Source organism: Sceloporus occidentalis, unplaced genomic scaffold (genome assembly GCF_023333645.1).
Source record: "Sceloporus occidentalis isolate IW3139 unplaced genomic scaffold, rSceOcc1.0.p SCAF_5, whole genome shotgun sequence".
In the NCBI taxonomy this organism is placed as follows: domain Eukaryota; kingdom Metazoa; phylum Chordata; class Lepidosauria; order Squamata; family Phrynosomatidae; genus Sceloporus; species Sceloporus occidentalis.
The window spans coordinates 118,141,301-118,166,677 of NW_028316985.1; the positions used below are offsets into that span (position 1 = coordinate 118,141,301).

At 38.4% G+C, this 25,377-nt stretch overlaps 1 protein-coding gene across 8 annotated transcripts in view; it reads left to right on the plus strand.

Annotated features, from left to right (window-relative positions):
* Positions 1 to 25,377, plus strand: part of FIP1L1 (factor interacting with PAPOLA and CPSF1) — a 49,996-nt gene that overhangs the window by 12,314 nt on the left and 12,305 nt on the right. For 5 of the 8 annotated variants that reach the window (XM_089525237.1, XM_089525241.1, XM_089525235.1 and 2 more), the window contains 8 exons: positions 113 to 181; positions 3,245 to 3,354; positions 7,451 to 7,558; positions 12,339 to 12,432; positions 15,199 to 15,355; positions 19,786 to 19,812; positions 20,215 to 20,269; positions 23,489 to 23,544. In XM_089525237.1, the coding sequence (XP_089381363.1) occupies positions 113 to 181; positions 3,245 to 3,354; positions 7,451 to 7,558; positions 12,339 to 12,432; positions 15,199 to 15,355; positions 19,786 to 19,812; positions 20,215 to 20,269; positions 23,489 to 23,544 (676 nt within the window). The remainder of the gene's footprint in view (positions 1 to 112; positions 182 to 3,244; positions 3,355 to 7,450; positions 7,559 to 12,338; positions 12,433 to 15,198; positions 15,356 to 19,785; positions 19,813 to 20,214; positions 20,270 to 23,488; positions 23,545 to 25,377) is intronic. The other 3 variants (XM_089525236.1, XM_089525238.1, XM_089525239.1) reach the window with 3 other exon arrangements.

Consider the following 25,377-nt stretch of genomic DNA (forward strand, 5'->3'; position numbering starts at 1 on the left):
TAATAGTGTGGAACCACCAAGCTACAATCAGCTTGTAACCTGTTGTTAGTTGTACTGTAGCCCATCAGTCCATAATGTGGTGTTTTAATGGGCAATGTGTTATTTAACTTAGGCCGAAGACATTGCTATCGAAGTAACACCAGGGACAGAGATTCCAGATGGCACATACAATCTTTTTAAGGTGAATGTTGGTAAACTTTCCTTAGTCACTCTAATTACTGTTTGCCATACCACTTCCAAGATTTCAGTGTAAACACAAGTGGGCATAGTTATTTTTCCAAGTTTTTAAAATGTATTCTTCACATTTTGTGCATGCAGAATTTTGTGTTTTACCTTTGCTGCTAAAAGCCTGTGACTTGATGGCCTAATGTACTAATGATTGCTCTGGCAGTTGTTTATGTTCTTGTATGCTGCATCTTTAAGATGAATTACAACTTCACAAAAATGTTGATGTTCAGTGTATCTTTTTTTCTGTGTAGAATTCAAGTAACAAAATACATCAGAATATTTTCTTTATCTGACCTAAATCATGAATGGCTGATTTTTATATACTTGAAAGTTCACCTTCTTTCTAGGCATTTGTCTGATGGCTGGAACAATCTGTTCCCTCATTTGCATCATAAAATTGACATGCAAGGACAAAGCAGCCACAGATCATGGCCATGGTTGGACAGCCATCTCTGATTGTTGGTGACCTTTCATCTTTGATATGCATGAGGGACAGAGGAATAGAAGCATTTAGAAGGTCAGGGAAACATGAACTTTGACTTTCTAGTGGGCCTTAGAGGTATTAGAAGCAGGAATGCCAAAGGACAATGATAATGTTTAATTCTTTCCTTGCATGAACTGAAAGAATCTTCTCATCTCTGGTATATGGAGAACTGAGGGAAGGGGAAGAATCACTTGCTTCATGGTGGATGAAGGGCACCCGTAAGATATGAGCATCATTGGCATTGGCCCAAGTAAAAGCTTTGCATCAAGGGAATATATGCTCTTATTTATATAGTGAAAGAAGATGGGTAGAGACTTGCTGAGGAATCAGTATATTCCCAAAATGGCATGGAGAAATAATCCACTCACTTGTGGGTTATTCCACACCATCTGATAAGGCGGGGTTTTGAGTTCTTTCCATTGTGACCATTGAAACTCCATCCCCTCCTGTCCAGTTTTTTATTCTCCTGCCTTGCCAACCAGACATGAATTCCCTTCCTTATTCTTAGTCCTTTTCTTTTTAAAACAGATGCAAGAGCGGTGTGGTAAAACTTAGCATGAAAGATACATAGAAGTTCATTGCTTTTCCAGTGATGGAAGGAAAGCATCCGGAAGTGGGTTGTTCTTCCTCATCACTCCAGTAGGCAGGACTTCTAGTGAAACTTAAAACATTATGAACTTTTTTTTCGTCAGGGTCAGGGGACTTATTGGTTTACTTTGAATCATACACTGTTATATGAATTGGCTTAATTTTTTTCTTTCTCCCTTTTGTAGTGAATGATGCTATATTAGTCTTCTATAATTAAGCTTATGGAGAGATGTAAATGTAGTGACTCAATCAGTGTATAGCCTCTATGTTAATTGTGCATAATAAACACTTGTAGATGCAGAAATTTTGGATAGGAAGCCATCAGCTAACCTTTCTAATGTATTGGATACATGAGAACTATTTGAAGCAAAATGTAGACTAAACTGATGTAATGATGATGATAATTTGAAGTTTGGTTCTCCTAATTCATTCCCTGTAATATGTTTTTTTAAAATCATACACTTCTATCGGGCTCAGTATTGCATTTAAACCTTAAAGTCATTCTGAGCAATGGTGCCTTGCTCAAGGCCACCTAATAAATTCCATAATTCAGAAAATTATTTCCCTGTATTCCAGTCCAGAACCCTGACCACTAAAATGTATATGAACAGATATGAGGGATCCCTGAACCAATTCCATGATGCAATTATCTAGACAAGTGTTGTTTGTCATCAGCGTTAACTGGTGAGATTGTGAAGACTACACATACTTTAACTGTGAAAGTCTTATTCTGAGCATATATACCACTGAGTTCTGCCTCTTCCTGCCTTAATCGGCAGTGTAAACAATTGTAAGTAGTTGTACAGCATTGGGAGTGTTCCCCCAGTATCATTACCTTGGTGGTACTTTTTCTTGCCTCAGGAAATTTGCTAAATGTAACCTTGTCTGTTATATGAAGGGTTTTACCACTGGTTTATCTAAGAACAGTAAGCTATTCCTTTGTTTCACACGAGGAGGAATTTTCTTAACAAATGAAAAGCTGATTTTTTTTAAAAAAAATGTTCATGATTGAGCATACAAGACAATTTCATGAAAACATCAGGATTTTTCCATCTTTGCTTAACTATGACGTTTTATGGCCTCTCTCATGTGGCTGACTACCATCATAGGCCTGGTACAGACAGGCAAAAAGCGCCATCCTGCAGGCGGGGTGAGGGCTGAGCGTCCCTACGCTCAGAGCCCTTCCTGTGCTGCCCTGGCACCATCTTGGCACGCAGCCTTTCAGACGGTGCACACTATGATGACATCCCTTTGACGCAGCGCCCAAACAGTGCTGTGCCAAAGGGGCATCATCAAGCCCCCCCCCAGCAGTGGCTGTGGCACCTCTTTTCAGGCACAAAAAGGAGCTGGATGAAACGGTTCCTTTTTGTGCTCTGTGGAGGCTAGATTGGTGCCACTGCGTCAGTTTGCTGCAGCACTGTTCTGGGGCAGAAAGGGGTGGCATCTCACTGCCCCTTCTTGTCTCTCTGTACCGGCCATAATCTCAAAAGGTGATGGTCAGATTTAATAATGACTATTATGGCAGTTCCACTTTGTCTTTGATGACACAATGAAGCTTTTCAAAAGTAGAAACGATATGACTTGTTCTTTCCTGATTGTTAGAACTCTTTAAAAGTTCACTGTATAATCATTTTTAGTTTTGGTTCATCTTCCACACTGAAAAATTATGGATTGTTGAAAATTTTATGTTGGCTGCAGCATAATAGAACCTTTTTTGGGGATTCAGAGAGCTACTGTGTGTTCTTGTGCTGGGTACACCTAGTGGATTATTTGATGTCATGAACTTTGGAACCAGGGAACAATATTCCTGTGTAAGATGAATAGTCATACTCCTTTAGAAATTGTAGGTTTCATCTTTCTTTCTCCCCCTCCCCCCTATATTTTCTTGGGAATTACCCTTTAGTGTAGATGAGAGAATGCTAATGAAAAAAATTTATTCTGAAGGTGCAGCAGGGCAGAACTGGAAACATGGAGAAAGAAATATCACTTCCACCAACCAAACCTGACTTTACATCTCCCCCACCCTTATTCAAGACAGGAATCCCATCAAACAGGTCAGTTGGACTTTCATATTTTCATACTGCTGTACAGAAGAAAAGGACACTGTGTCGCCAGCACCCTTTATAAAAATTGAGCTGCATAAAAGCTTGCCACCTTCCTCTCATGCTGCCTTTTCTACGATTCAGACTGGAAAGCTAGACATAACTGAAGTGCAGATGTATATAAAATAATGCTACCTGAAAAAATGAAAGACAGTTTATCACAGTTTTAAATAGTCAGTGAAAGTAATATGGACATTTATAAGATTGAGTTTAATGCATCTGAACTAGTTAGGCACAAATAAGGCTGCCATGAGTCTTAGACTTTTGTATTTCCTTTTTCCTTTCTTGTTCAGGCACGTAGAAGAGATCAGAAGCTTTCACATCTGTTTTTATTAACCCCATGTTGTCATTAAGCTAACAAACTGTAGATGATCTTAATGGATGTTTATTTGAAACAAACCAAATGCAAATAATGGGCCTTGAAATTGGCTTTTTAAATTAAAGTGTTGTTACAGTGTTACTGTTTAGGGTTCCCCAAGCCTGAAGGTGATGTGTTAGGTCACTGTGACTTGTATCCACCAAAATAAATTATGTAAATAAATAAATGCTATAGTCAAAAACCAAAAACAGAGGGACATATTTTACTGGGACACCCAACTTGCCAAAGTGGGTTGTTGCTTATGCCAGGACTGTATATGAGCAAATGTTTCAGTGGATGAGTAATTTCCTAATATTTGGCAAACCATTGTTTGCTGTAGCATCAGAACCAGGAAGCTATGATTTGCACAGTTCTCTCAGACTAAGATTAAACCAAGTTTTGATCCCAGTTTCCAAAGTTTGCTCATTGAGAATTAGTGCTGAAGCATGGTTTTACAAAAACCTAGGAAGTTAGTAGTCAGATGGAGAAGGGAGGAACATGACAGAATCATTAAGCGCCTGATTCAACATATTACTGAAGATAGGTAATTTAAATATGTTCAGAAGGGGAAGCAACATGATTTCATTTGCATGTGTTGGCTAAAGCAGAAGATTATTTATATTCCCCTATTATGTACAGTTGGCCCTCCATATCAACAGGCTAGCCATTCATGGATAAGAGCATCCATGGTTGGCCCTGCCCCATTATCCTCAATGGCAGCGCATGCACAGAGCGTAATAGGACATGATGTTCAGCTATGTTTTGTATCCTTGGGTGGGATCTGAAACAGAACCCTTGTGGATACAAAGGGCTGACTGTATACATTTTCTAGTGTTTGAATGCTAACTTGTAAACAGTGTATTTCATACTATTACTTGAACGGATAGGCAGCAGATACAGCTCTGTGTAAGAAATCTTGTCTACCAGTATAACCTTTCTTTTCGTTTGTTTGTTTGTTTTTAAATTAATTATATATTGTAGTTGAATTGGATGGGTTTGTGGTAGTATATATTTAGGGCACTGGTTGCATCACATATATTTGAAAATTTTGCTTGAAACTTCAGAAACAAGTTAGTTTTTTTGTGTCCAAAACAGTATTAAATGATAAGCACCAGTAGCGGCAATAGTTGGCACCAATGCTTGGTCGGTCACTTGCTCAGGCCCCACCACTTTGCTGGGTCCTACTAACATAGAATCATAGAATCGTAGAGTTGTAAGAGACTACAAGGGCCATCCAGTCCAACCCTCTGCCATGCAGGAAATCTCAATCAAAGCATCCCTGACATATGGCCATCCAGCCTCTCTTTAAAGACCTCTAAGGAAGGAGTCTCCAATAAACTTTGAAGGAGTGTGTTCCACTGTTGAGCAGCCCTTACTGTCAGGAAGTTCCTCCCCAGGGACTGGGGAGCAAGCTAAAGAATCTTTGGCACAGGTTGTTGTTTTATCCCTCCTTCCTGTTGAAGGACCTGTCCCAGGAAGTGGGAGAACAATATTGGAGGTGAACAACTGGCTCTACAAATTATGCTGTCATGAAATATTTGGACTAAAGACAGTAGACTTTCAGGCAAATAGTAGGAGGGCAAATGCTGTCCTTGTCTTCAGAAAAGGGAAAAAAGAGGACCTAGCAACTACCAACCAGTCATCTGGACATTAGTAGCAGGGAAGGTTCTAGAAGAGATAATTAAATAGTCAGTATATACACACTTAGAAAGGAGTGCAGTGATTACTAAGAGCTAGCATTGATTTCTCAAAAACCAGCCATATCAAACTAATCTTGTCTTTTTTGATAGTTAAAAGCTTGATAGATCAAGGGAGCACTGTGGATATAGCATATCTTGATTTCAGTAAGGTTTTTGAACATGAACCAATGCTTTCATGTTACAAGAGAAGTTAGAAGAAAATGAATTCTACCTAAATATTAGGAAGAACGTCCTTACTATAAGAACTGTTTGACAGTGAAATAAACTGATTGGCAGTGGGTGGGATGCACTCTGCTTCTTTGTAGGTCTTTAAATAGAAGTTGAGTGGGCATCTTTTAAGAGTGTATCAGTTGTGTATGCCTCCATGATAGCGGATTGGATGAGATGGGTCTTGCAGCTTCTTCTTACTCTATGATTCTGTGAGCCCTCATAAATCTGAAGCCAACAGTGCCCATTGGAAGGATTTGATTCAGAGATAACGTGTACACTTGTGAAAAATTGTCAGGTTCCTGAGGTGGGGGTAACAGTGGTTTTTCCTTTCAAAAAGCAGTTTTAAAATAGTTAAGTGCAGATAATTTACAATGAAATGCTAGTTGTGTTTTTTTCATTTGATTTACTTGTTAAAAAACTCTTACGTTTAATTTTTATTACTAAGAAAAAACTTAAATCCACAGTTGGCAAGTCTGCGAATATTGAGGTCCCACTGTGCTTTACACATGTTGTCAATTTCTTTAGGATCAGTATTTGTAGAGACAAGGAAAAGATATACCATGACTTTTCACAAGAAATGGCTGGAGATGTATCTTATGGAAGTAATAGGGAATATCTGTTTAAGTGAGGTTGCACTGTTGTGTGCTTGTACAGTGTACAGTGTATTTAAACGAGTTATAGAGTCACCAGTAATAACTCCACTCTTTAATCACTTCTGTCTTTCTATGAAATGATTTAAGAGATAAAGGAATAAACCTTTGAAATATATTTATATAGTATATTCTTGCTTGCTTCATTAATATTTTTATGCATACTGTCTCAGACTGTATAGCTGCCATTCAGAATAACTAGGCTGAAAAAAACTTACATTGTTGTAGTCAAGTATGATTTTGACTAAACCTTTAAAGGTAAAATCTCTTTATAAATGATGGCTAGACTCCTTACTTATGGCTCAAACAGACAGGCCAAAAGGGCCGCCGTCGGACTGTGTTGGGAGATATGGTGTTTAGACACCCCCGAATGCAGCCAGAAGCCACACTATGGCTGCCGCAATCTTGAAGAACCGGGAAAAAAGGTGGTCCCATCATGGTCCTTTTAGGCTGTCAGTTTCACCCCTAAGAAACAGTTGGTAAACGTGCTTACACAGAAATATTTTAGTGTTTGTGTTGTAATACTCCTCTGTTGGTTTCTCCATTCTTTTTTGAAAGAATACAAAGTTTGCTGTTAGTTTTATTGCCCAGTTCACAAGCAGAAGTGTTTAGATGAACATTGTTACATAAAATATAGATGCAGTCTGACCTCAGTATCTGTGGGATCGGTAACCACGTTTTCACTTATATCTGGGGGCAAAAGATCCCTCTAGCCATCTGGGGTTCCTTCAGTGATCAGTTCTGTGGTCACCCTCTAGCAGAAATATAGTGTTCACCATTACTCATGGTTCTTGCTATCTGCAGTAAGTCTGGAATCATATCCCCCATGGATATGGGGGTCGGACTGTATTTAGGATTACATCTCAAACAGTTCTGTATATTTAGTCCATAGAGTCAAGATACTTATAAATAGATTAAAATGAAATTAAAATGAGATTGCTAAAGGATATTGAATATGTTTATATTGTAAATATATTGATACTGTGTTTAGTCTCAGTAGAACTGATGCTATCAGTTAGTATCCTAAGATGTGATGGGTAGGGCAAATCTAAGGGGGAAGAAAAGAATCTCAAGAATAGGGAAGGATAGAAACATAAGAAAAGAAAGACCTAGAAAATTTATCTCACCAGAAACAGCGCCTCTTCTCAGTCGCAGACGAGCACTGCAGCCAGAAAAGCCAGTTCAGGCATCGGGAAGTGGCAGGAGCGATATGGGAGGGCTGAGTCGCCTGAGTTAAGGTAAGAAGTTTTAATGGACTTAAACCTTTTTGAATTATGATATTTCTCTTTTTTTTTCTTCATCAGCTGGGTATACTTACACGAGGCTATAATAAAGAATAGCATTCTTAACTAACGCAAATATGGTACTCCAATTTGTGACACACACCCCATCTCTTTTTTAAGCATAAATACAGTTCAAATTAATAACTTTACCTGGAAGTGGGGCATATGTATAAATGAAGCATACTTTAAATGCAGTATAAAAATATTAATTAATTTTAACAAGGTCAAGTATGTTTAGTTATGTGAACTCCTGGGAGGAAAATGAAAATCCTGGAGAAAAGGATTTCCTCCCCCATTTTAAAAAAGATTTTTACAGCATACTTGGATTTGGAATATTCTCTTTTCATGTGATTAATAAAATATTTATTACAAGATGACCTTATATTTACTTATCTCATGTTATTTTAAAAGAAATATGTACAGTCGGCCCTTCTTATACACGGATTTTTTATACACGGATTTAAACATACATGGTTTGAAAATGTTCCAAAAAAGTATAAATTTACCTTGATTTTCCATTTTTTATAAGGGACACCATTTTGCTATGTCATTATATGTAATGGGACTTGAGCATACACAGATTTTGTTATACACAGGAGATCTTGGAACCAAACCCCAGCGTATAACAAGGGTCCACTGTAGTGTGCTGCGAAAGGAAGGCTATACGCTGTCTCACATCATAACAATTCTTGATCTTTGTTTCCTTTTCTCAGTTTTTCTGAGAAAGTGAGTGCTTCATGTTTTTTGGCATTTTGGAGGACTAATGGAGACAAAGTGCTTTATTTAACTAAGGTTTATGGTTTATGTGTTTGTGTTGGTGTTTGTTTTTGTTTTGCCTGCTTCTCATAATTGGCAGAACCAAAGAGGCTCCTTATATTTCAGGTATTCCTTACAGTTCAGGATTTTTTGTTGCAAATGTAGCTCTCTTTGCAACAGAAAATAACATTTTATGAAGTGAGTTCAATTTGTAATTTCCAAATAAACTGTATTTTAGTACCTCAAACTTAACCATTTGCCATCTAATCAATTTTGTCTTAGAGCAGCCCTATGAAGTAATGCCCTCTTAAGAATGCTCTGCTCAGGGCCACGCACATTCTTGCAATTTGAGGGCCCTGGCTTCCTTTGTTGAGTTAGTCTATCTGTTTTTCAGTCTTCATGTTTTCCTTCAGCTTTCCATTTTACTAGGCAGTATTTTTTTTTTCGATAGCTCACATTGTTTCATTATGTGTCTAAAATATGATAGCCTCAGTTTAATCATTTTGGCCTTTAGTTCAGGCTTGATTTGCTCTCAGACCCATTATTTGTGGTCTGTGGTATACATAGAATCTCATCTAGAACAACATTTCAGAACCAAGTTATACATAATGCATTTTATGTTCCTGAAGTAAAATAGTGATTTTTAGTTGTCATGGCTAAATTTATTTAAAATTTCAAAAAAGAAATTCTGCCACAAAATGAGGGGGGCGGGAGCAATTCCCTCACCTCCGCAGTTTCACAACATCTGAAGAATTGACATCTCTAAGTAGGTTTATTCTTCTCCTTTAATTTGGTTAGTTTGGTTAGAAATTCAGCATATGCTGAAAGCTGCGCCAGAAGAGCTCGTTGCATGCCCCAGAAGAACTAATGGGGCGCACGCCACACAAGCATGAGCCCCATTACTTCCTATGGGGCTTCAGTATAGCTGATTTCTCCTTACGCGAAGGGATCCAGAACAGATCCCTGCATAAGGGGAGGGCGCACTGTACTATATCCCTTTTAGAAATCCTGTATGTACTGTACTGAAGTATAAGTCTAGAAATTTAGTTTTAAAAATTAAGCCAAAAAAACTGAGTTGACTTATCCACGGGTTTATGTAAGCACCTTACCTTAACCCCCCCCCCCACACCCACACCCACACACACACAGTATATGAGCCCTGGTGACACAGTGGTTAAATGCCTGTACTGTAGCCACTCACTCACAAACCATAAGGTTGTGAGTTCAATACCAACGAAATGGCTCAAGCTTGACTCAGGCTTGCATCCTTCCAAGGTCGCTAAAATGAGTACCCAGATTGTTGGGCCAATTAGCTTACACTTTGTAAACCGCTTAGGGAGTGCTTAAGTCCACCGATAAGCGGTATAGAATTGTACTTGCTATTGCTATATACATACACACACACACACACACACACACACACCCATCCCCTGGTGAAAGGCAAGAGTTTAATCTGCCCTGGAAGCACTTGACCCCCTTCTACTCTCATCTGTCCAGCCTTCTTTGATATTTTTTTCCTTTGCTTCATCCTTTACATCCTTCATTACATGCCCCTAAGCTTTAACCCTCAACCTTTCCACAGGTCATATCAAAATCTGTAATTTTGGCCCCAGAACCTGTCCTCGACTTATATACGAGGTCAACTTAAAGTCGAGTACATACGGTAGGTGTTGCCTACCAAGCCCATACACAGTTTGATCCCCTGGAATTTAACTAGTTTCCCAGGTCAGGAGCAATGCTAGACCTGGGTTGTGTTTGCCAGACGTGAGAAGATCAGCTACTATAATTAGCATGATGAGTTAAATTGTGGATTCCTGAATTATAATCATCACTATATAGATGTTGGCTTTTTTCCAGCTTGACATAGAATGACATTTGTGGAAAATCAGCAATGGTGTGGTTGTGGCTATAGGCTTGAATATTCTCCGGGCAAGATACAAGATGTTGGTTTTAACTTTTAAAGCCCTACATGGCTTGGGTCCAGACTACATGCAGAAGCGCCTCCTTCCATATAATGCACTCTGCACACTTCGGTCCTCTGGGAAGAATCTGCTACAACCTAAGAAGACTAGGAGCTTTTCATCTGCCGCTCCCAGGCTCTGGAATGACCTGCCGGACAAGATCTGTCATCTTACCACCTTGGAAGCCTTTAAAAAGGCAATCAAGATGGATCTCTTTCGGCAGGCCTTCCCAGATCAGCCTCCTTGACCTGCCTCCCCCTGCCACTGCAATGCCTGCTGCAATTCTGTCCTTATTTTTTGCTCTGCAGAGTAGGGTTTACAGTTGATAAAGATGTCCCCTCATCTAAAATGGTTACCTTTTTTTTTTTTACATGATTGTGTTCTTCTGCTACTTTTAGCTTGTCTGTTGCATGCTTACTTGAAATTGTGTTGAAAATTTTAAGGACTTTGTATTTTGAGTTGTGTCTTCAACTATGCTTCCTTTAGCTCATGGGATGTGAACTGTAAGCATTTGTTTAGAAGCTACCCAACAAATAAGGTCATGAGTTTGTTTTCCTCCTGTGTGTTCCCTCAGGGAGTTTCTTTCAACAGATTTGGAAAGCCTTCTGCTCTCAGTGCATCAAAATCATTTCCAGTTGAAATATAACTGCCCGTTTAAAAATGGTTCTTCTCAGCTTCTTGTCCTGTCTTTATATGAAGCACAACTTTGTTGCATCCTAGTATGAGAGTATGTGTAAACAGCAGTTAAAACTGAATCTTTTCAGAGACACATTGGGAGCAGTGATAGTGTGACTTATGGCACTCCACTGGCTGCAAAGAATGTGTGACTCTCTCAGCTCTTTCCATATTACCACACTACACTCTTATAGTGCTGCTATCCCACTTTTACTACTCTGGCTGCCTCCTGTTGCATTCTGAGGCTTGTAGTTCAGTGAGGCCTAAAAGCTCTCTGACTAAGGATTCTAAACTGCAAATCCCAGAATGCAGCAGGCAGCCAGAGCAGTTAAAATGGAATAGCAGTGCTATAAGAGTGTAGTGCAGTAATATAGTCTGTACCATTTCTTCCAGTGGAACACCAGTAGAATTAGGTACTTAACAGTGTTAGTTGTTAAGCTTATGGTAATACATTATATGTAGAATGGGTAAACAGTTTCATCAGTACATAGGAAGCTGCCATAAACTAACAAAAACCTTTGGTCCATGTAGATTAGTATTTTAAACTCTGACTGACTGTGGGGTAAGAGGCAGGATTCTTCCATAACCTTACCTCGAGATGGTAGTATAATCTGGTGGTCTCCTATTGAGGTGTTAATCAAGGCTAAGCCTACTTAGCTTTTGAAATCAAAGGAGTTTTGTTGCATTCAAAGTGGGATGGTGGTATATGAAACTACCCTTTTATTCTCTTTGTTCTTTCTTCATTACTTAATATTAGCAGGTTTGGTTTTTTCACTTCCACCTCCACCACCTCCATTTCAAGTTTTGCTTTTCAATAAAATCTCAAATACATCATAGATCTGAATAGGTCTTAAACACTCCCCCCCCCCCCATATTATTAATATTCTCAGCTGAAGACATTTTACATATGGTAAAAGGGTCAAGGTAAAAGTATTCCCTGTTGACAAGGTTGTCAAGTCATGTCTGACCATAAGGGGTGGTGCTAAACCGAAGAGCCAGTGTTGTCAGAAACTACTCTGTGATCATGTGGCCAGCATGATTGCACAAAATGCTATTTATCTTCCCACCTATTTATCTACTTGCATTTGCATGCTTTTGAACTGCAAGGTTGGCAACTTATGTTTAAAACCAAAGTTCAGAATGTTTGACATATCTCTTGGAGGAAAATTTTGTTACCTTTTCCTTTATTTTTCCTAATTAAAATCATTCTGAATCCCATTAATACTTAAATGTATTGTATTGAAAAATATTTTTCTGAGTATTCTTCCTTATTATTTTCCTGTTCATGTGTAAAGCACCAATGTATACTGTTTTTCTCAGAAATACACATATTTCTTTTTCAGAAGGCTTTCTGGCACTATAGATGTAATTGGACAGACTATCACAATCAGTCGAGTAGAAGGAAGACGGCGTGCCAATGAAGACAGCAACATACAGGTTTCATGTTTCCTTTTTACATGCTTAGTAGTATTCATTTTGACCTTAGCATAAGGTTATATTTAGAATTTGGTTTCAGTTACACTTTTTTTTTATAACCTAGGGCTCCAGCTAAAATTTAATTTTCATTTCTGCTTATATGCATGCAGTTATGTTTCTCTGTGTTTCTGCTCCCTGACAGATCAGGAACCTGTATGTTTTGTGTATATCAGTAGGCACATCTCTGAATTACAGTCAGACTTTAGAGTTTAAGAAATGGAGACCAAACATTGCTTTTTTTCAGCCCAGTATGTCTTGCTAAGTGCCATTCATTATATACACACCTAACAGTGATTCATTGAGTCTGCAGTTTCCATTCTGAAACTAGATTTAATAACAAAGCACATGACCATAACAACTGGTGATTTATTTATTTTTTGTGAGGAGGGAACTTTCCAATTTTATTCGTAGGCTCTACTGTTTGAGCAAGTATACGCTCTTTAACTAGCCATGTTAGTCTCTTCCAGCATAAAAAGAAGGAAGAAAGGGGAAGAGAAAAAAGAAAAGAAGTGTGGCAGCACCTTTAATACTACTATATATACTCATGTATAAGTCTAGAAATGTTATTCAGAACATTGGCCAATAAAACCTGGGTTGACCAATCCATGGGCTAATGTAAGTACAGTAGGCCCTCCACTTCCACAGGTTTAACATTCATGGATTTGATTATTCACGAGTTTGTCTGCAGCATGGCCGGGAAGAATGCATGTGTGCTCCTCCTGCTCCTCCATCCCAGGCATTTCTCCTCAGGAAAAAAAGCCCAGGAGGGAAGGAGCAGCTGGGAAGGGTGTGCTCATGCCTCTCCCCCCTCTGTGCTTTGGCCTGCTTGCCTCAGCTGACCAAAGCATGAGGGGAGAGGAGCATGCATGCGTGCCCCTCCTGCCTTCCTCCGTGTTTTGGCCAGCCTTCCTCACGGGGCAAAAGCAGGAGGGGGAGAGGAGCACATGGGCATGCCCCTCCCTCTTTCTCCCACATATTCATGATTTTCCTACTTTCGCAAGGGTCTTGCACCTCTAACCCCCATGGATGTGGAGGACAGACCATACTGTATTTTAACTATTTTTTTTTTTTAAAAAGGAGCCATCCCCTTTTCTTAATAGAGTAGTGAAAGGCGAGAGTTTAATCCATACCAGGAGCCACGAAAAGGAGTACCAACCCCCTCTACTCTCTCCATTTCTGACTTTTTTGAATGCCTGTGTGGGAAAACAGCAGCGGTGGCAGTTCTTTGGTGTTTCCCCTCAAAAAAGTTCTGAGAAGAATCAGGCTTGAAGATTTGAATAAGACATTTGTGTATGTTTGTCAGCTTTTCTCAGTTAAAAACACTAGACAGTTATCACATTAAAGTTAAAGTTATTATAATTGGTAATTTAGCCACCATTTTTTTTTTGCTTTGCCTTTACATCCTTTTTGAAATGTGTGCCTTTTCTTAACCCTGCCCTGCACCTAATCACCCACACAATCGCACAGCCACTATTCCTCATCCATCCATCCTTTAGGATGAGAACAAACAGTTATGCCTGCAGGAATTTTGTAAGTTCTTTGGCATCATTTTCCTTTGCTGCATCCTTTATATCCACTGTTACATGCCCCTGAATTTTACCTTTGACTTACCCATGGGTCATATCAACATCCATAATTTTCGCCCTGAAACCTATCCTTGATTTTATACATGAGGTCGACCTATTGTCACATGTCTATGGTAAGCGCTTTTTATTTTCACATGAGGTTTTGAGGATATAAAGCCCTTCCTGAAGAACTAGTTAGTTTTAAAGATGCTGCCACATTTCCCAACAGGTAAGGTGCAGAACAGCTTGGGTTGTGCGCCTCCCATTCACTCCAGGTTGGCAGGGAAAACAAAAGACCTTTCAGTATCCCCATGTGGGAAGGGTCAGCCCTAGAAGGTCAATCTTTTTCCTGCCTACTGCTCAAATAGGATATTTTTTCTGCTGTGCTTTATTGTTTGCAGCTCCAGTTCTCACCACATCTTACAGCTCCTTCTTTCCTTTCCCCCTCTTATATTTTTTTAAAAAAACCTTGAATTTTCTGCCTCCCTTTAAATTTGACAAGTTGATTTTAAATTTCCTGGACTTTGCCCAATCGTTGCAAGGCTAGAGGAGGAGGGGCCAGCCTGCTAAAGATACCCTCCCCATACCATCTTAACTAAGGAAACAACAAAATGCAGGCATCTTACTAACATCTCTATTTTTTCTCCTGTTTGGTATGTAACGTCTTGCCTGATGAAGAAGCCAGTGGCGCTTCGAAAGTATCTTCAGGGTTTGAAAAGGCAGCCAAGCTCCACACAGATAACATAGAGAGTATTACCAGTAGGCTACGTCTCAAAAAACAGTTAACCCTCCCTCTTGCCTAGGAAGAGAACTGCTTGTCCGGGGGACTAAATAAGGCTAAGGAAAAGTTCTTAGAAATAGAAGTGGGTATGAATTTTCTAATCATGCTAGTCATTGACAGAAAAACAAAATCTACACTTGGACACTACTTATTATTGACAACAAGCAAAGTGTCACAAATAAGCACATAATCATTGGTGTCATGTTATACTGATGTACTTCGCTTAAATTAGGCCAAGAAATTATGCTTTAACATTTAATGTTAGAAGATAAATGTTTACATTTCTTAGGTTTAAAAAGCCTTTACTTTTTATTTCATAAGGGAAAATGCATTATTCTTACTTTTCTAAAACACACAATTATCACTGGTTCTGTTTTGTAGGTTCTTTCTGAACGCTCCAATACTGATGTGGACAGCAATTTTTCCAAGCCCCCTCCATTTTTTCCTCCAGGAGCTCCTCCTACTCATCTTCCACCACCTCCTTTTCTTCCACCACCACCATCTGTCAGTACTGCTCCCCCTCTGATTCCTCCGCCAGGTAAAAAATGGGGGGAATAATACCTTACTTTTGTGGTGATTTTATTTTAGTGGTTTTGTCCCAACATGAAATTGCATTTTTGATATTCTGTAAATTACTACATTAATTCTCAAAGGTTTGAATAAAAAGCTATATTTTAATTTGCTGCCTAAAAGAAACCAGAGTTGATGCCAACTGAGCCTCCAAAGGGGGAAGACCATACATAAATTGGGCACCACTGCGGAGAAGGCCTGCATATCCCTATGTGATATAACTTTCCTACTGGTGTGTGACAGAGCAGCAAAAACAAAATATATGTTTTATAAGTAGTTAATTTCATCGCTCCTAATTTGATTCTACTTTAAAAACAAAAAGCTAATTCTTCCTCATGTTCTCTGTGGCTGCATCTGCACTACAGAAATCATGCAGTTTGAGACCACTTTGTCTGCCATGGCTCAGTGATGTGGGATTCTGGGATTTATAATTCTGTGAGATATTTAGCCTTCTCTGTCAGAGAGCTCTGGTGTGGCAACAAACTACAGGTCCCAGGGTTCCAAAGCATTGAGCCATGAAGTTAATGCAGTGTCAGAGTGCATTATTTCTGCAGTGCAGATGCAGCCTATTACTCAAATGGGTCATTTTGTGTCTGTGCAGTTGCATTTTCATAAACTTCTAAAGCTAGCTTGTATCAGGGGTAGTTGAGAGCTCTCAATTCAATGCTTTGAATAGAAATAAGTCTATTAAGTAATCATAAGGTAAGTGTGTTAATTCATTTAGGAAACAAGATTAAAAACTAGCCTAATTTAAAAGGTGAGGGGGGAATTTCAGTGACTCTTGGAGGCTGATTTCTGTTCCCTTAATCCTCTGTGTGTACCACATGGACAGTCAAAAGAAACAAGAAACACAATTAGAAGTGGCTAGAAGTCCACTTCTGAATTTGAAAAAAAATGGTATTTTTAATTGAATTGCTCGTACAGGAGACCTTTTTTTGGGCAAGAAGAAACGAACAGTCTTGGGATTGTAGAGGACCTGAAGGCACCCCAGAGAGATTTGTGCTAAACTTTGCCCACCCCAATCCAACAACTAAAAGCTTCAGTTCAGAGAAAATGGTCCAACAAATATCACTTCTCACCTTGGCTTTGTAGCTTGCCTAGGTGGCAAGTCCCTTGGCTGCACCGTTATGAGGCTGTTGCACTCTGCTGTTTGGTGGGCTTGTACAAAAAACACATTAAAGCAGTCTGTTTGTTTAATTCAGGGGTTCTAAATCTCTTTGGTGTCATAGGCCCCTTTGAGAATTTGATGAAAGCTGTGGATCCCCAGTCCCAAAAAACAGACATAGAAGTACACGCAAAATTTTGCATACAATTTGTTTTCCTGCCTTAGCAATGATTTCTTTCACATAGACTAGTCAGGAATGAAACATAACAATGGATGCCTGAAAAGATATTCCCATAAAGTTCATGATGAAAATAAAAATGTAAATAACAGGAAGGACACAAAAGAAAAAATAATTACTGTTTTTTTGCACCCAGTTCTTGAGCCCTTGAAGGGGCCCCTGCATGGAGCCACTAGGAATCCCTGGTTAAGAATTTCTGCTTTAATTGGTTTTACTAAAAACTGCTCCACACACTCATTCCAAGTCTTGAGAGAAGAAACTGCCTCTCCATTATGTTGAGTAGAACTATTCCATAATGGAAGGGGATGATGGCACAGTTCCACAGCTTCCTTCCACTATCCCAAGCCACTTTAGTGAGAGGTATTGTTAAAAACATATGGTTAAGTTTTCACAGAAGCTTTCATCTGTTGAAGTTCAAAGTTAAATGAAATGTGCATGTGTTATAATTCAGTCAAACACATTGGTGAAAGCAAAAGAAGAATGGTAACATTTACACAGGTTTATGACATGAGCCTGTCCAGTATATTTCCTTTGCTATCTCTTGTATTTTCAGTGCATTTGGAAATAACCATTAAGAGCAGTGGCTTTGGCTCCTTCGGGCTTGTTTTAATTGTGCTGCTGCCAGCATTCTATCTTCAAAGGTTTTACAAAAATAGATTCTTCTCATTCGTCCTTGATTTAGAATAGGGGGAAGTTTCTTGTTAGTTTCTCGTTACCTAATATTAACTGGAACTACTGGCCAAAAAGTTTTAAGCATTCAAATATAAAACATCCTTCAGAAGATCCTTTGAAAAAGGATCTTGCTTTGAAGTCCTGGTCTCTTCTACTGTGTTCACTTAACTGCTTGCGATGCAAATACCTTTTGAGACAAAAAGAAGCGTCATTGTTTGGAAACATAATCCTAGAAATCTGTATGATTGCTACTGCAATAACTCAGTGTAGCTGGCTGTTAGAAATATGGCAAGTCTTAAATGTTTCAGGAATTATGGATTAAATTTTATTGAATCTTCTATAGTGACTTGGGAAACTGGCTGAATATACTTGTGTTGTCACTCCAGTATGACAATATTAACACCTTTACTTCACGACGTGTGACAGTTGATAGGCTGTAATTACAGTTGGCTCTCAGTATTCCTGGATTCAATCATGAATGGCTTGAAAATACTACCCCCCCCCCAAAAAAGCCCCCAAAAATAAAATTTGATTTTGCCATTTTATATAAGGGGCACCATTTTATTGCCCTATTGTATATAATGGGATGTGAGTACCCATGGATTTTGGTATCCACAGGGAATCCTGGAGACAAATCTTTGCAGGTACTAAAGGTCCACTGTATAAATGTGGTCTAATACTGTCATCCCCATTTTCATAAGTAAAAGAAGAGACAACCCATCATGTTATTCATCATAGCTGACAACACTTGATACATTTAGAAAAAAGAGAGGGACCCAGTTGAATGCTTTCAGAGGACTAAATCCAACTGTTAGGCCCATGTATATAGAACAATTGAGTCAATTGCTAAATGATCAATCAACACTTAAGTAAATCCTGGATGTTCAATGGTTCTGATCTTGTTGGAACTAACAATTGGATTTTAGTTTTTAGAAAAGTAATAATACTGGATCATATTGGAGGTGAGCTGTCCTTCATAGCTACAAATAAAATATAAAGAGAGAACAAGAGACAACATTTGAAAAGCAAAGTGGATAAAATGACAGCTCTTCAAGGTTTTTCATGCTGTGTGTCTGCATGATAGAATGACTAAATCACACTTATAAAGGAATACGGTACTCTGTAAGTTGCAACTGCTAAAAAGTTAGAAATATAAAAGCATTTCAGATTATTGACACTGTGACTGAATGTCTTTGTAAAGTTTCTAGTTAGTAATGTTCAGTATTCATGTTGTTTCCATATTTCAAGGGAGGATGACTGCTTCATTCTTCTTTTGAATGTTGCTATTTAACATGTTGTTTTTATACACACACTGGCATGTTGCCGAAGTACTTTAAAAACTTGTTTTTTTTCTTGACACTCTTTTCTAATATACTTCTTAATTTTGTGTCAGTTTGCTAATATATTTTCCAACAAAACTTAGTAAATGTTTGCAAGCCTGCATTTGGAATTATACTCTTTATAATTGATTATTACGTGTTGTCTCTTGTTTTGTGTACATTTGTAGCTTGTGAAGAACAAAAGTGTGTCTCTATATAACCTACCTGCAGCCTTTTCTGACTGGACTAGACTGTAGTTCTCTCTTTTTAATTCATATCTAATGACTGAAATTGATTTTTGTGCAGTGGTCAGAGTTAATATTATATGTCATGCATCTTTATTACAAAATCTGAAGGTTATTATTGCTGTCTGTTAAGTGATTTTTGTATATATATCTGTATGACCCAGTTAACATTAACCTGTCATTTTACATTTTTTAATTTGCTGTCTTGTATGTTAACATTGAGGATATAAAGGCACAGGTGGGTTTTTGCATTGGATTGTGCATGCATATCAAAAGACATGTACAGAAAAAATGGGAACTAATTTTTGGTGTTCTTTGAATTGCGTATTGTTTTATATGTCACTGCATTTAATTTATAGAGTTATTTTTCGACAGTGTGTTTAGTTTTATGTTTCAGATGAAGAATTGTAGTTCAGTGAAAATAAGTGAATTTTTGAAAACAATATTTGGTATGAAGATTCCAAATTTATCATAATTTTTAAGCTGTGAATCCACTCCAGAGAATCTTTTCAGGTGCATACACATCATCTTGGGTGCATGCTGTGACCCCCCCCACCCCCAATTTTCAAGGATTTGTGGATACAAATGCCAAATTGTGGTTGGCATGAATTCCTGCTGCTTGTGCTTCCATTAAAACATCACTGAATCAAAGTCACTGTGGAGTAATACTAGCCAAAATTGGTTTACTGCCAGCTCTTATTGACTGTTTTAAAATATGTTATTGGCATGTGTGCCATGAAGCCTATTCTGAAAATGTGGAGATGAAAGTAACAATATAAGCCCATTACTGAAGTGATTATGCATCTTTTTTATTTTTAGGTATACCAATAACTGTGCCACCTCCAGGTATATTTATTTGTTCTAAAAGTATTTTGAAGTAATATGAAACATAATGTTATTTCCTTTTTTGGTTTAAGGGACAGTCTGACACTTACATCTTTTTCAAGAACAACACACTCAGGTTTCTTGGGGAAAATCATTAATATTCAGAGTGGTATTTTACTGCCCATATGTAAAGGTACTATAAGTAATTCAAGAATGCCATCACATAAATATATTAACTCTGAGAATTGAATTGATGTGTTGCAGGAATAGTCTGATTTTTGAGCACAGTATGTCACACTTGGGATTCGTTGTTGCCTAGGCTTGGCTATTACTTTGGACACAGAATACACTTATGCATGTATTGTCTTTGGAAATTAAATTGCAATGTTGATCTAAACCAACTTATTGATTTCTTAATTTCAGGCTTTCCTCCCCCACCTGGAGGACCACCGCCTTCTCTCATACCAACAATAGAAAGGTAAATTCTTGTTTGTAAAATAATCTAATAGTACATAAATGTACATCAGTTATTTTGCTCCTCTTAAAATCTTACTTCTAGTTGTTTTAAGCCTCTCATCTTTTTAAAATTGCAATTGTCTATCATCTCTGAATTCACTATATTTAATAGTAAAAATAAAAGGAAAGAAAGAAACTCCTATGGCTTCAGAAAGTGTTCTTGACAACTTTTTCAGATACATATCTCAGCTTTCACATGTATACTAGAGTTTCTCCTTGTACCTTCTACCAACTAATTTGCAATGATGATCTAAACCAACTTCTTGACACAGTGTCTCCTTCTCTTCTAAAAGACTTCTTCAGATGTTATATGCAGTAAAAGAGAAATTTGCTAGGGGCCAAAAAAGAAGGCTCAGGTGGGGCGGTATGACGCCGCTTCACCCAAAGAAAGATTGGGGCCATGGCAGCTGCATGCAGCAGCCCCAATCAGCTGTGGTGCCAGCCAAAAAAGGAGCAGTTTCGAACTGCTCATTTTTCAACTGGAAAAACCACCTGTAGCGGCTCTTCCCCGGCCCTGCAGTGGCTTCCCGGCATGTTGTGGGCTAGCAGTGTATAACTGCTATGCCTCCAAGTCACCTGGAAGCCGGCCCACATGAGGGCAGCTGGGCAGTTAGAAGCTGGGTTCTGGGCAGTTTCAGAGTGTGCGGCGTCAAAATGCCAAGCTTTGAAGCTGCCCAGACAGCGGCACAAAGGGGTGATCTGTTTCACCCCTAGGCTTGTGATGAAATTCTAAAAAGTATCTTCTTAAACATAGCAAACAAATAATTTCAATAATGTTCTTCCTGTTGTGAGAAAGTCTGAAAACTATACAGCTTTCAAAGACTATTTGCAATTTGAGACTTATTTTGTGTAAAGTTTGCATGTGGTTGTTTTGTGCAGAAAACAGCAATTTTCTATGCAGAAAATGCTGTTTTCTGCACAAAACAATCACATGCAAATTTTGTATAGAATAAATCTTGAACTGCCAAGATTCTTCGCGAGTCCATGATTCTTCTCATCAAGGTTTTTCAACACTTGAAAAACATTTTTTCAAACATTTTTCAAAAGAATGAATATTCCTTCCTTCCTTAACCAAGTTGTACCAAAGTGACATCTAAAAGAACAGTATTTGTGACCTAGAACACTCCTTCTGGGTGTTTACGTTTCCTAGCCATTTATGTATATGAGGAAAGCTGTATATCTCTTCACTGCATTTCTGATGTATTGCATCCCATACATGCCAATGGGCAGAAAAGGAAAGATGAGTGTATCAAGTAAGTATAACTTTCTTACATCTCAGGCAAGATGATCACTTCTTTGAACTTGGAGCAAAATTGGGTCTGTAAACAGACCTACTTGTGAAGTCGAAGGCTTTCACGGCTGGCATCCATAGTTTTTTGCGGGTTTTTCAGGATATGTGGCCATGCTCAGGATTGAATTCTTCCAGAACATGGCCACATAACCCCAAAAACACACACAAAAAACTATAGACCTACTGTAGTTGTATCTCCTGCTTTGCCCATACCAATAATCTCTGACTAGAAGTTGAGAAGAAAGCTTATTCTTGCCATTGCATGGGCTAGGAGAGAGAAGTTGCAGAACTGGATGGAGTAAAAGAAGGTGTTGGGAGAGCACAGAGGTGGTCAAACTAGATAACTGTGTGTTTTCTTTCCATCCTAGCAGTGAAATTGTTATTTGATTGATGGGCAGAAGTGCTAGAAAAGATAGTGACCAGCTGTTTTTCTAGCTGTATTTTACCATTTTAAGTGAAAGAGGAGGTAGGGTTAGAAATATACAAGGATTAATAGGCTAGAAGTTAGACACAGCATATATTCACCTAGCAGAAGTGTTCATGTCCAGGATTCCTGCCATTCCTCTTCTCAGAGATACTATGTGCTGTATTAAATCCAAAATGTGACAATTTGCTTTGTCTCATCTTCTGACAAGGGGGTAAAATAACCCAAAATATACCATGTGTTATTTCTCTGGCTTTTAGGAAAGGGAACAAGTCGGGTCACTCTGTTCAGGTGTCACAGTACACATCTGCACAAAAGGCTTTTTTGTTAGTTGAATTACTCCTGCTTGAACTGGAAGCCATCAGATACCATGCATGAACATGCTGCCTGTCCTGACTTTTCTCCTTATTGTTCTTCACAATCACAGTCTAAATCAGATTAATTCACTTTGTTGTGGCAAATAAATATGTGTGAATTTAATTGTTATTAGACCGATATGTTTTAAACAAGATGGTTTAAAGCAGAGGTGGTCATCTTGTGGACCTCCAGGTGTTGTTATCCAATAGTGGGAGTTGTAACCCTTGAAGACCATGTGATTCTAACTTCTGATTTAAAGGCACTATGGAGCAAAATAGCCCATGTAGTCTCCTGTGCAGGCATAGCTACTCATTACTTGCCATCACTAGTTAGCAAAATAAGCAATTTACAAAGCTGGTTTATTCCCCACAAGTGTTGCAGAGAAATTAAGAACAGTGAAATAAGCATTTTTATCTATCTTGAAGTAAGCCAGATTTACCTTGTTCATGAATCATTTGTATATTTGCACCCTCCCTCCTTCTCAATTACCACAGCATGAAAAGGGCACTAGAAATAGTCCATTTGTCCTCTGTCTCCCACACAGCCCCATTGCTGTCCCTGCAGCCTTACATTGAAAATCTTTGGGGAAGAACCTTTCCTACTTTTGTATAATCTTTGATAATTAAGACTGTCTGTCAGGCAGAGAGCCTACTCCCTGAAGAAGAAGCTGAAATCTCACCATGTTGCAGCTCCAGGAATGGTAATGGTACTGTGCTGTGGTAGTCAGATCCCATTCTTTCCCTTATATGTATATATTCCAGTAGTCTGGGGTTAGAGAGATTGCTGAATAAAGCTGTTTAAACCCTTGTGTAGCAAGGTGATCCAGGTGATAAAATTGCCCTCCTTTATTGTACCAGATCAGAAAACGCAGCATGTACAAGGGAGCAGATAAAGATTACTATCACTCCAAAATGTCACTTGGAAAATATCATAACTTTACTTAGAGCCTAACATGTCTTAGACCATTTAACAGTGAGTATCACATGTTGATTTAACATATCATGGGAGTGACTGATCTGTAACAAATACCTGTTTCAACAACCAAACTTAAAGGGATGTAAAAAAGTTGGATTTCGTAATATGAAGACCTGATTTTTTTCTTCCAACAGTGGACATTCCTCTGGTTATGATAGCCGCTCAGCTCGTGCATTTCCATATGGTGGTGGTAAGTGTCTTCAGATCACTATTGAATAATTTGCTTTGGTCTTATAGGTATAGTTTTTCTATGCTTACATTGCTGGTCTTTGACTGCAACAAACTTTTGTTTTAATATGAAGTGTTGTTTTCTTGTCCAGGAAAAGTACTGTGTAAGAGTTACTCATTGTTCGAAAATAAATTGTTGGCAGCTTTCTGGTAAGCAAATAAATAGTTCATGGACCATGGTGCACAAAAACAATTTGAAATGCAGTTTGATTCTACCTTCCCTTTTTTTCAGTTGAATTTTGTAGTTAAGTTTTGTAGTAATTGGGAGGGAAAGAAAAAAAGTATACTCAACCAAACATATTTTAGTCTGCTTTTTATTTGTCCTTCAGAAGCGGACAAGCAACGATTAATTCCAAATGTGGAGACCTTTGTCTTAAATTTGTTTTTTACTGGCAGCATTCCTTTTCAATTGGTGTATACTTGTGTTACCTTAGCTTAGTGCCCATTTTGTCCTTTCTCCATCTCATAAAAAGATTAAAAGTATGCTGGGGGTGTGGTGTCCAAACAGCAAGAGTGAGTCTACAGTAAAATGGGTGGGTATGTGGTTGTGAATGAACAAACCAGAGTTTTGCTTCACATAACAAAAAGCAGATGATGATCAAAATGACTCTATTAATAGGAAGCAGATGTCTTGATTAATATGTGTGAGCACAAGTATTCTGTCTTCCCAGTCTTGCCTGTTTCAGGAGGTCTTCCTTATTTGTTCTTTCTGTCCTCAAACAACACATTATGTTCAGTCTTTCTTCAATTAAAAGCAGTCTGGAAAGGCTTTCTCCAAAATCTGTGAGTGTTGTTCAGTGAGTCTACTAGAAAGTGATGTAGTTCTCCTTGCTATCTTGATTGTAATATGAGGCACACACAGGGGCTGGTTGCAATATTTTGCTTTCTTTCAGTGCAGAAGTTTCTGTAACAATCCCACTGGAAGTGTACATATGGATGTCATTGATTCAGAATAGGTCATCCACAGAAATTATTCAAAAGGATATTTGTGAAGAAAGCATAAAATTGACATTTTAAATCACGTTGCGAGTGCTGTTTCAGATGTGCATACCACAGATTTTCTTTTGAGGTGTTGTTCAAACAATGTGAACGTAAAAATGGTTTCCCTACCAACAGTTTTTGCTATTATGTTCTTGCTGGAGATGGGTTTAAATGAGAACTCATATAAAGTTGTAGTTGGGACCCTTCCCTTTTGTATTGGTTGGTTTTAAATAGGGACACTTGCAAACTCTCCTAATCACACATTTGTTTATTAGTTGTTTACAGAGAACAGAAGATATTAATATTAACTGCAATCCAGTATTACAGCCACTATTTATTATTATTATTATTATTATTAACCTTTATTTATAAAGCGCTGTAAATTTACACAGCACTGTACATACAATCTTTATAATTAGACAGTTCCCTGCCCTCAGGCTTACAATCTAAAAAGACATGATACAAAAGGAGAAGGGTGTGGTGGTGGGGAAGGGGATGAGGGCCAGCAGTTCTTCTCTACCTCCAAGGCCTGGACCAAGGCAGATGGACTGGAGGGCGGGCTTGGCTTCTTAATGGATGGTTAATCTTCTTCCAGGGAGGCCTGATGGAGCTAGCCTGCCTCTCTAGTAGGATAATACATATAAAATACATAGCAATACAGGAATTGATTCAATAAAACAGGCAACAAAAGAATATCAAATAGCAAGTGACAATTATGCAGTGCCTGGGAAAGCTTCTCTGAACAAGATGGTCTTCAACTCCGTTTTGAAGCTGGTTAAAGAAGTGATGGCTCTTGCTCGCGGGGGAAGAAGGT